Source organism: Equus quagga, chromosome 7 (genome assembly GCF_021613505.1).
Source record: "Equus quagga isolate Etosha38 chromosome 7, UCLA_HA_Equagga_1.0, whole genome shotgun sequence".
Taxonomy (NCBI): Eukaryota; Metazoa; Chordata; class Mammalia; order Perissodactyla; family Equidae; genus Equus; species Equus quagga.
The window spans coordinates 16,103,305-16,115,920 of NC_060273.1; the positions used below are offsets into that span (position 1 = coordinate 16,103,305).

At 33.9% G+C, this 12,616-nt stretch overlaps 1 protein-coding gene across 1 annotated transcript in view; it reads right to left on the reverse strand.

Moving 5' to 3' along the window:
- The window catches only part of LOC124241986 (phospholipid-transporting ATPase ABCA3-like), a 194,776-nt gene that overhangs the window by 88,349 nt on the left and 93,811 nt on the right, over positions 1–12,616 (reverse strand). The window contains exons 13-16 of the mRNA XM_046666405.1: positions 8,160–8,315; positions 7,603–7,813; positions 4,934–5,084; positions 714–812 (exon numbers count right to left, since the gene is read on the reverse strand). Coding sequence (XP_046522361.1) covers positions 714–812; positions 4,934–5,084; positions 7,603–7,813; positions 8,160–8,315 — 617 coding nt within the window. The remainder of the gene's footprint in view (positions 1–713; positions 813–4,933; positions 5,085–7,602; positions 7,814–8,159; positions 8,316–12,616) is intronic.

A 12,616-nucleotide genomic window follows, 5' to 3' on the forward strand; every position in this document is an offset into this window, starting at 1 on the left:
TTATTTTTAGAAATTACTCTTATTATAATTTACTTGTTATTATAAATTAATGAGTGGCTTTTAAATTTATATACTTCAGTCTTTTGTGAACTTAACTCATGTGAATAAATTACCCCAAGTTAACTTTGAGACACTGACAACATTTAAATCCCAAGTCTGAGAGAATGAAGTCTAGGCTTAGTCTAGCTCTGTCATAACCTTATCAGAAAAAGGGCATTTTGTGAAACCTTTTGATAGCTACTGTCTGACTTTGACTAGTGACAGCCTGAATTCCCTGGTCATATTCATTCTGAACTTTTTCACAGTGCAAGAAACCAACCACATACAAATTAAATAAATTATGGAAACATTGTTAGGCCAAAATTTAAAGTAATTTCTATTACAGACTCCAAGTTAGAACTAGAACTTTTCCTATGATGACATAGATATTAATTCTTTCTTTTTTCTTGACTAACTCTTAAACCTTCTACCACAAAAAAACCCACACACATGCAACAAGGCCCAAACTCAAAATCTTTACATATTCTCAGCTGAACATATAATGTGTGTATATGGAATAAGTATATGGAAAAACATTAGCATAAAAAATTAACATATTTGAAAAAATTCATAACTGTGATTACTCTATTCCAATGCAAAGAGGATAAGATTTGCTCTCAAACTGATGCAGGATTTTAGGGATGGAAGTTTTTTTTAAGGTCATTATTACTCACTTAAGGAAGACTTCTTCCATGGTAGTGATTGAAGCACCAAAGCTGGCAATGCCCAGCTGTTTTTGTGTCTTTTCCAGATCATTAAACAGAGCTTCAAACCTGGAAGGAGAGGAGGAAGAGGAAAAGAAAGTACCAGAACTAGCCTAGGTCCATTTTCTTTTCTTTTACCTCATTTTATTTTCTAGTGAATGGAATTTTTGAAAAATATGAGCATTTACTTTTTTTCCCCCATTTAATACTTAATTTTATTTCCAATTGTATTCTTCCCTACTGTTTTCTTAAACTTTTAAAAATTGTGGTAAAATATATAAAACACTAAATTTATCATTTTATTTTAAGAGTACAAGTTAAGCAGCATTAAGCACATTCACAACATTGTGCAACCATCACCACCATCCATTTCCAGAATTTTTTGATGATCCCAAACTAAAACTCTGTACTCATTAAACAATAATTCTCTCTTCCTCCCTTCCCTCAACTTCACTTTTACTTTCTGTCTCTATGAATATGCCTATTCTATGTGCCTCATATAAATTGGAATCATACAATATTTGTCCTTTTGTGTTTGGCTTATTTCGTTTAACATAATTCTTTCTAGGTTCATACATGTTGTAGTATGTATCAGACTTTCATTTCTTTTTAAGGATGAATAATACTCATTGTATTGGATATAGAATATGTTGCTCATCCATCATTTGCCAATGGACATTTGGGTTGTTTCCACCTTTTGGATTTTGTGAATAACGCTGCTATGTACATTGGTGTACAAATATCTGTTCAAGTTCCTGCTCTCAATTATTTTGGATATATACCTAGAAGTGGAATTGCTGGATCATATGGTAATTGCATGTTTAACTTTTTGAGGAACTGTCATACTGTTTTCTACAGCAGATGCACCATTTTTACATTCATGATAGCAATGCACAGCGTTCCAATTTCTCTACATCCTTACCAACCTTTGTTATTTTTTGTGTTTTTGACTTGCATTTCCCTAAAGAGTAGTGACGTTGAGTATCTTTTCATGTGCTTATTGGCAATTTGTACATACTCTTAGGAGAAATGTCTATTCAAGTCCTTTGCTCATTTTTGAATTAGGTTGTTTGTTCATTTTGTTAGATGAATTTTCAATATCATTTTGTTCCATAATAATTTCTGGTTAGCCATGGGAAAAATGTTTAGTAGATCATTATTCACTGTAATGCTTATTGTGAAACAAATAGAAATAAGGAAGATACATTTGCCTTAGCAAAGTTCTCCCCACTGTAACTTTATCTTTGATACAAATTCTTTAGTTCTTCTAAAAAATTATTTATTTTCTATAACTGTTAATGACTATAGCAAATTAATAAAAGTTAATTTATTCACATGTGCTTCCTACATCAAATGCAAAATAGTCCTCAAATTACTCGAGGTATAAGTCACTAAATGATAGAAAATGGAGGTAGTGAAGTAGAAGCTGGGCACTGAGAGAGAAAGATTTAATCAAATAGCTATGTGAGTCTATGGAAATTTTGCTAATTGTGGTGTAGTTACATCAAGGATTCTAAAGAATAGTTTTACCAAAAAGAATTAACACTGCTTTAGGTTCAAAAGACCTTCTCCAGAAACCTATCTACTTCTTAAAAGTCATCTCTCATTCCCAGTGAGGGTCTATCAAGCCTACGGTGATAACGCTCAGAGATGGTGAACTCAAAACTCTTAACCTTCTAAACTTCCTCCATATTCTAGGCTTAATTCCATTCCCATCTAACTTTACTTAGCTTTGATTATTGGTTCCACCCTTACCCTCAGTTCAATCTGACCCTTCTTCCTATGACAACTCTTCACGTATCTTAAGGTCATTTTCCTCCTCTGTTTGAATCTTCTCAATAGGATCCCTCCTGCACATGATTTTCACCTATATTCAAGATTCCATATATTCTGTTAAGGATTATTGTATAATCATAATAAGATTATTCTTGTAATGTTTTTGACTGATTTTGGTATTAGGGTAATACTGGCCTTATAAAAACAGTTGGGAAATGTTCTCTTTTCTCTTATTTTCTAGAAAAGTTTATGCAGGAATGGTATTTTTTCTTAAGTGTTTGGTAGAAATCATCAGTGAAGCCATCTGGTCCTGGAGTTTTCTCTGTGGGAATGTTTTAAAGTACAAATTCAACTTAATATATAAAGAACTTTTCAAGTTAGATATTTCTTCTTGAGTCAGTTTTGGTAATTTGTGTCTTTCAGAGATTTTTTTTCCATTTTGTCTAAGGTGTCAAATCTATTGGCAGAGAGTTGTTTACAATATTCTTCTATTATTATTTTAATATATTGTCTGTAGAACATATAGTGATATTATCTCACTCATTCCAAATATAGGTAATTTGAGTCTTTTCTCTTTGTCTTTCTGATCAGTATGACTGACTTTTTTACTGAAATGCATTGGTCTTATCAAAGAACCAGCTTACAATTTTGCTTAAAAACCTCAAGTTCACTTTTATTAACCACATTCTATAGATTAGAATATAGATATGTGGGGTTAAAAGTATTGTTTCTTCAATACTTTTTTTCTCCTCTTCATTGTTTTTTCATGTAAATACACATGTGTAAAGCATTTAGAGCTGTGCCAAGCACCAAGCAAATGAATGATTAATTAAGCTATCAAAGTCTTGGAAATAACCAAAAGTCCTTGTCATTTTTATTCTTTTCCTACCATAGGGAACTATTGTGTGAGTTAAATGGGCTATGGAAATTTTATTCTGGTTGTTTTTCTCTCTCTCTTTCAATATTGCTTTAAAATTATCTTGTTAAAGAAAATTTTATTCTGAAGAAACATATTCTTCCCCAACTTCATGATTTGCATCCTATGCTGTGCTAGATCCACTGTCCGTGGCCCAGAAATCCACATCTAATATGCTGATATTAATCTGTGTGACTAGTTGTTCATTTCTCAGAGATTCCTCTTCTATCTTCCATGTCCAAAATATTTAATAGGAAGAGTGATGAAAATAATACCTATTTCTAAATCCTTACATTTCCTATTTTAGCCTTAATATTAATGATATATTCATTATTCTTGGTTTCTTCTGACAATGTCATTTGTATACGTCTGATATGGGATGGGAAGATGTTGTGATAAGTTTAAGCAGCTTCTCTAATGTGCTTCTTTCAGAGACACTCTGCACTTCCAGATTTATAATTACCATACTGTGCTAAAAGTAGCCACCAAAACATCTGTCTTCTAACTCTGTTGAAGGATTGTTCATATAATTGATGTCCAGCTGTAGTTTCTTTCATTTCCCTGACTCTCCCATCATGACTAGGGCCGAGGTTCACCCCAGCTGTCTCAATACTGTTCCATGCTCCTTCTCAAGAAGGTTCATATTTACTCTTCAAATGAATATAGCTCACATGGAGCATTTCTTCTTCCTTTTATTCCTCTTCTAGGAAACAATTATTTATTTTCATATCTCTTCATTTACTAGAATCTTGGTTGCCTGACTCTTGTGTCTTATTTCCTTCATTCTATCCAGGAACTCTATATTAGATGGAAATATAGAACAATGTCCTACAAGTCCTTCATCTCCTATAGTATACGGCAGCCACCTTGCATCTATGGGATATCTAGGTAGTAATAACTTCAGACAAGACAGTGAAAATGGCACACTCCCTGAAGGTCAATGATGAGTTCCCTTAGTTTCCATTTCTCCTAGCTTGGATGGGAATCCCAGGCAGAATTACCATCTGTGCATCTCCCCTCTATAATTAATTTGGCTAACTACTGAGATCAAAATCCCTGTTTCCTCTGTGTCCTTGTCATCCTTGCTCCAAGAGTTGCCATTTAAACTACGTTTTTCTTTCATCATCTTAATATTTCCCTGGACTTCACTCACCATACATAAAATTTGTACCCTATAAACATCTTACCATTACTTATCCCTTATTAACACTAGGAAGCTACATAGCCACTAGGTTGCAAACCTCCTTCCAAAAAAAAAAAAAAACGGAAAGAAAAAGATCGAACAAGCCTTGAATGAACTTGAACTTATGAGGCAATCCTCTGTTCAGTGAGAGAAAGCTTCAGCTGTGAACTTCTCAACTCTAGTTGGTAAATGACAGTTATAACTGGAGATCTGGCTTGTTATCAAAATACTACTCACTAAACTTGCTAAATATGGTAAGTTAAAAATGATTTCTGGCCACTCAAACCACCCATCTAGAACTCTCTGAATCTATACCTGTGTGCATATTCTTTGGGTAGGATAAATGATAATTCAGCTCCAGTACAGTTTTCCAAAGTGGCATCTGGAATATGAGACTGAATCATCGCAGAGACCTTTTCAACATCACAATGTGGTTCCCTCTCCAGGACTATGTGATATCCAGCACCTGAGAGAAACCATTTAGAAGACCAGATAAAGCAGTTTTGTACATTTACATGTCCTTGTAAGACCAGATTAGGCTCTCTATGATTCAGGTCAACTACGTCCACAAGGAAGAAGACATGGTATGTCACAAGACAAGGCTCATACCTAGAACTTCCAAATGCTGCTCCAAGAACCAAGACATTGGGTAAATAGCAACTTCCTATATAATTTCAATAATTTCCTTAGTGAACAATAATAATTTAGTGTATATAACCAGATACAGCGGATGTATTAAGAAAGGCCCTGTAATTTGGCTACTTATTATTTTTGAAGCTGTAATCTTGATAAATATTCATTTATTATCATTGGTTGTCCACTGTGTATCAGGCATTAATCTAGGCCCCGGGGATAAGGCAGTGAATAAAGCAGACAGAAATTCCTGCCCTTATAAGCATTACTTTCTAATCAAAGGAGACAGATAATAATATAGAAGAATAAGTTAAAATATTTATTGTGTTAGAAAAAATAAGGCAGAGAATGGAGATATGAAATGTTGAAGGAAGGTTGTTAAATTTTAGACAGAGCCATGGAAAGCCTAACTGAGAATATATGTATATATTTTTTTTTTTGAGGAAAATTAGCCCTAAGCTATCATCCACTGCCAATACTCCTCTTTTTGCTGAGGAAGATTGGCCCTGAGCCAACATCCCTGCCTATCTTCCTTCATTTTATATGTGGGATGCCTGCCACAGAATGGCTTGATAAGCAGTGCATAGGTCCGTGTCTGGGATCCAAACCAGCGAACCTCAGGCCTCCGAAGCGGAGCACGTGAACTTAACTGCTGCACCACTGGGCCAGCCCCTCTGAGAATATAATTTTTGATTAGAGACCTTAAAGAAATCAAACTCTTATACCTAATTAGTGCTTAGTTAGCCTATAGAGAAAGTCTTTTCTGAACTTGGAGGAAAATCTCATACCTTTTAAATGTAAACGTTTTAAATGGTCATTGTATTTGAATTTATGTTTCTCATTAATATTTTTAGAAGTGACTAATAGGTCTTAAGCATAGATAGTCTGGTTTATTTACCTGGCTTATAGTAGGGAAGACACTATTATTGCATTTTACAAATGAGGCAACTAACATCCAAAGGATGAAGTGACTTACCTTTATTTACTAGCTACGGGAACCAAAACTACTTTTGGTTTACTTACAAAAGGATATGTAAATTGTTTTTCATTTCTCAGGAATCATGACATAATAAGCTTCTCAACTGTCTTGTCCTCTTAAGACTCTAATCAATTGAAAATGCCTCCTTCTGCAGTGAGGCAAGGTACTTAGTGGAGTTGAATGCTGACACCAACATGGAATTTCCTATGCCATCAAAGAAGCAAACACAAATCCTAGGCTTTTGATTAAAACATAAGAAGTCCAGTGTAAGCATATTTAAGGTTTAGCATCAATAAGAAGGGATCTGAATGTCCCAAAGTATTACAACTTTTAAAATATCTACTTACATATTATGTACTATTTTACCAATAATTAGTAAAATTAGTGAATGCTATGAGAAATTATTATAAATGATTTATTTATCAAAAGCATAGCTGTTTAAATCATGTGGCTTATAACCCAGGCATGCCCACTTCTGATGGCATGAATCTAATTTTGGATGTAGAACCCCTTAAAGTCAATTGTACAAACTCAGACCTGTAAGGTGAATAAACTTTGAAGAACTAAATGGGTATATAAATATGACTTTAGATAAATTTTTGATATATCTGCGCCCAAGTTTTGTATTTTATAAAATATAGTTCTTATTTGAATATTAAATATGATATATAAAGTGGATACCATAGTAACTAGTATAGAGAAAATAATTAATGAGTTGAATGATCTCAAATACTGAATAAATGAATAATGAAGCAGTCCATCCTTATTTCCATTTACAGGTATACTCTCCAATTTTAGATGTCTATTATTGTAATTTTAGCCCTCAATAATTCACTGTGTGATGTTTCAGTTTTATCTCCTAAAAAAGCCATATACTTATCAAAGTTAAGGACTGTTTTATTCCACTAATATGATTTCTTCATTCTGCACTACCTCCTTACTGTCAAATGCCACATTTTAGAGTTATGTCATCACACTGGGGATTTGATATTGGTTTGGCAAACAAGAAACTAGAATCAGAGATTATTGACTTCTCTACTTCCTCTCCTCATCAACCAATCAATTACTCAATAAAATAAATCTATCTGGAGGCAAACTGCATTCCAGGGACACAGAAAAATGTCAGTAGCATGCCCTTTGTAGGTTGATAAAAGTATTTCCTGAGTCTGAAGGTATGTGTTGGAGAACAAGTGATAAGTATATATAGGGAATATCCAGATTGCAAGGGACCTTAAAAATCAATTAGAATAGCTGAGACCTAATTAACAGGACAGAGGGAGTCACTGAAGTTTTGGCAAAATATAATTAAAATCATGTTAGAAGAATATTATTAAAGCATCAATATCCTAAGAATGATCAAAGAGAGAAAGACCATATATTTGTTTCAGGAAGACTGAAGAGCCACAGCACTGCAGGGTCCCCTTGACCATGATGGCAATGCGGTCACCCAGGATCTCAGCTTCATCCATGTAGTGGGTGGTCAGTAGGATGGTACGATTGTGTTTATTCTCCTGAAGGAGATCCCAGATGACTCTCCTTGAGACTGGGTCCATGCTAGATGATGGTTCGTCAAGTATTACTACCTAAAAACCAGAAGAACAATTCCATGACCATTGATAATTGATGCTATGCTACTTGTAGGATAACTTACAGTTCTAAGAGAATACATTTAAGCTAAGATACAGAGTCTAGACTAAAAATAGTGAGAAAAACTCTAGAAAAATAATAATAACAATCCCAAACCATATTATAACAGCTGAGCCAATAATGCAAATTCCTTCTGATTAACATAAGGCAATGTTCCTTTAAGATTTATGGTATCACAAATATCAACTCTCAGGTTTTTGTCAGCTGAGTTTTCTAGACGAGCTGGCAAGAACTCATTTTTAGTGCATTTCTCTTTCTCTTTCATTCTCTCCTTTTTAATACCTCAGAGTCCCCTAAAAGTGCTATAATGATGGAGAGTTTGCGCTTCATTCCTCCACTCAGTGACTTTGAAAAAGTATCACGCTTTTCTACCAGGTTAAAAGTAGACAGCAAGCGGTTAATTTCCATAGGATACACCTTTCGATGTAGTCTTTTTACCTAGAAAGAGGAGCCAGAATTTACATGGTGCATCCAACTTTATCTTCATTAAAGTTCTTAGATTATAACTTTTCTTATATATCTATATAGATAAATGAAGTTTCTTTCAACTATATCCTTAAAACATTTTACAGCAGCTCTTACATCAGCTATAAAAGTGTCTTCTTCCCATTGCCTCCCTTTATGTCTAAAGGAAAGTTCCTAAAAAAACAAATTTTCAGAATTTATAGACACACGAAGCTCATGAACAGAGGGAGAAAAGAAAGGTATCTGTAGCTTCTGGGTATTATGGAGTAAACATACACACCCTTTTATCTCCCACTCAAGTCAATTATGAAACCTGGAGAAATATAAAAAGTAAATATCAGCTGTTGGATCAGGAAGAACACCAGAATTTGAAGTACCACTGAACCAGTGTTGAGTTTACCATTTTTTCCATTCTGTATCCCCTAGCCTGAACTCAAAGTGATCCAAAGCCTGGAAATGAGCACTGTAGTGCAGGTAGAATGAGATTAAGGACAAACTCTCTAGTTCTGGCTAGAGGAGTGGAAAAGGGAAAACTCCTAAAGCTCTGAGAGAATGTGGGAGGGGCAATCCCATTTTTCCCTCTATTCTCTTGTGCCCTGGTTCATGGGAAATCTTGTGGCAGGGAGGGTGGCAAGAGTAGAAAAGAATGGGAATCCTGCAAGAGCCAAAACTCTGAGAGAGAGGAACATTCTTGTCAGTTCACTGGAGCTATGGCTCCAAGAGGACAAGGCCAAACCCAATTGCTTTTTACCACTCTCTCTGTCTTTCTGTCACTTGGATGTGGCACAATCATGAAAGCGGGTGATTTCTGGCTAGAGGGCTGAGAAAGGAATCCTGGGGAACCAGAAAATACTGGGAAGATAACAGGAGAGTGGAGCAGGAAAGTGACACCTTTAAAGTTGTTTATGAACTCATGTGTCTACCTCATCATTTGCTTACATGGATCTAATCCTATCAGCATGCCAAGTTTAAAAAATTATGCTAATGAGAAAACCTCTACCCAGGTGTGAGCTGACCAATGGATAACACATACATGGTAGAGACTGGAATAGCACTGCAAAGACTTGGAAACTGACATTGGAACCACAGCCCACAGGAAAGATATAAACAAGATGCAGAGTCTCATGAGGTATTGTTGAAAACATACAGGGTATAAACAAAAAATACTTGGCAAACAGAATCAAAAAATCTCAACTCATGTAGGGAAAGATAATCAACAGAAATCAATTAAAGGATGCCACAGATGTTGGAATGAATATAGAAAGTATCATCAACATATAGAAGATATAAGGAAGAAACTAATGGAAACTTTAGAACTAAATATCTAATAATTAAAATAAAAAGCTCATTTGGTCTACTCAGTAGCAGAATAGAAATGATAGAGGAAAGCGTCAGTAAATTGGAAGGTAGATCAATAGAAATTATCCAATCTGAACAGCAAAGGGAAGAATGACTGAAGAAAAATGAAAAAAGCCCAAAGGGCTTTTGCGACAACAAAATGTCTAACATTTATGTCACTGAAGTTCCAGAAGGAAAGAAGAAAGAGTATGTGGCTGAAATAGTATTTGAAGAAATAATGACTGAAAACTTCCCATGTTTGGTAAAACATACAAACCTACAGACTGAAAAAGCTGATTGAGCCTCACCCAGAAAAACTCGAAGAAATCCACACCAGACAAATCATAACCAAATTGCTGAAATGTAAAGACAAAGAAAAAATTTTGAAAGCACCCAGAGAAAAATGACAAACTGCCTATAGGGGAACAATTCAGGTATCTTCGGATTTCTCATCAGAAACCATCATATCCAGAAAGTGGAACAACATTTTGAAGTGCTGAAGGAAAAGAACTGTCAACCCAGATTTCTACATCAAGCAAAAATATACTGAGGAATGATGGTGAATTAGATACTTTCAGGTGAAGGAAAACTAAGAGAATTCATAGCCAAGAGTACTGATCTAAAAGAATTGCTAAAGAATGTTTTTCAAACAGAAGAGAAATGATACAGAAAACTTGGAACATCATGAGTGATAAAAGTACAACAGAAATGCTAAATGTAATAATTATTTTCTTATGATTCTTTAAACATGCTAGGTGGTTTTAAGCAAAAAACATAACATTGTCTGATGATGTTTTCAATATATGTAGGTATAATATATGACAACTTTAGTGTAAAGGGAGGAGGATGAGGAACATACAATGTACTAAGGTTTCTACATTCCAAATAAAGTTGGAAAATATTGATTCTAAATAACTGTGAAAAGCTAAGTCTGTATTTTATAATCCATAGAGTAACCACTAAAAACGTGTACAAGAGATATAATAAAAATCACAAAGACAAATCAAAATGGAATACTAAAAAATGTTCAAATAATTCCAAAGAAGACTGAAAAGGGGAAACAGAGGGAAAAATGCAGTAAAAATAAATAGAAAAGAAACAATAAAGTGGTAGACTTAAATGTAAATATATCAATAATTACATTACAAATAAATGGTCTAAACACATCAATTAAAAGATAGAGACAGATTATATAAAAGCATGATCTAACTATACAATGTCTACAGGAAACTCAAAGTTTAATGATATAGGTAGGTTTAAAGGGAAATGTTGGAAGTAGATATACTATGTGAACACCAATCAAAACAAAGTTGGAATGGCTATATTACTATCAGATGAGGTTGACTTCAAAGCAAAGAAAATTACCAGAGACAAAAGAGGGATATTACATATTGATAAGAGAATCATTTCACGAAGAAGACATAACAATCCTAAATGTGCATGCACTTAATGACAGAACTTAAAACACAGACAAAAATGAACAGAACTGAAATGATGAAAAGAAAAATATATGATTACAGTAGGAGATTTCAATACTCCTCACTCAGTAACAGAACTACTAGACAGAAATCAGCAAATAGAAGAATTAAACAACAACATCAAGTTTATGAGTCTATTTGATGTTTATAGAAAATTCCAACCAAACAGCAGAAAACATATTCTTCTCAAGTGCATATAGGACAGTCACCAAGATAGATCATATCCTGGGTCATAAAACCTTAGCAATTTTAAGTCATTCGAAATCACACAAGATTCGAAATCTTTGACCAAAACAGAATTAAACTTAAAAATAACAGAGAGAAAACAGGACAACTTTACATCACTTGGACATTAAAGGACATACTTGCAAATGATCTGTGAGTCACAGAAGCTGTTTCAAGGAATATAGAAAATATTTTGAACTGAATAAAAATGAAAATATAACAAATCATATTGAAACTTATGGATTGTAGCTAAAGGAGTGCTTAGAGGAAAAATCGTAGCAATAAATGCTTACGTTAGAAAGCAGAAATGCCTCAAATCAATGATCTGACCTTAAGAAACAAGAAAAAGAAGAGCAAAACCTCCAAATGAAGTAGAAGGAAGAATATAATAAATATATAAGCATAAACAAATGAAATAAAAAACCAAAATGCAATAGAGAAAAAGCAATGAAGCTAAAAGCTGGTTCTTTAAAAAAAATCATGAAAATTGGTAAAATTCTAGTACGAACAACAGAGAAAAAAAGAGAAGTACAACTTACCAATATCAGGAAGAAGAGAGGGTATTACTACAGACTCCACAGACATTAAAAGGATAATAAGGGAATACTACAAAGAGCTTTATGCATACAGTCATCAACTTAAATGGAATAGAGCAATTCTTCAAAAATCACTAAGTACCATAGCTCACCCAATATGAAATAAATAATCCTGTAACTATTAAATAAATTGAATTTTTTACAGCTTTATTGAGATATAATTGACAATTAAAAATTATAAATATTTAAGGTGTACAAGTTGATATATGTATATGTACATATATACGGATGTGTATATATAGATATATATATACACACACACACACATTATGAAATTATCACCACAATCAAGCTAAGTAACATATCCATCACCTCACATAGTTTTCATTTTCTTTCTCTTTTTTTTGTGGTGAGAAACACTTAAGATCAATCCTCTTAGTAAATTTCAGTATACAATACAGTATTATTAACTATAATCTCATTCATGTACATTAGATCTCCAGAAATTATTCACCCTGTGTAACAGACACTTTGTACCCACTGACCAACATCTCCCCATTTATCCCTCCACCCCTAGCCCTTGGCAACTACCATTCTATTCTTTGCTTCTATGAGTTTGACTATTTTAGATTCCACATATAAGTGAGGTCATGCAGTATTTGTCATTCTGTATCTGGCTTGTTTCATTTAGCATGAT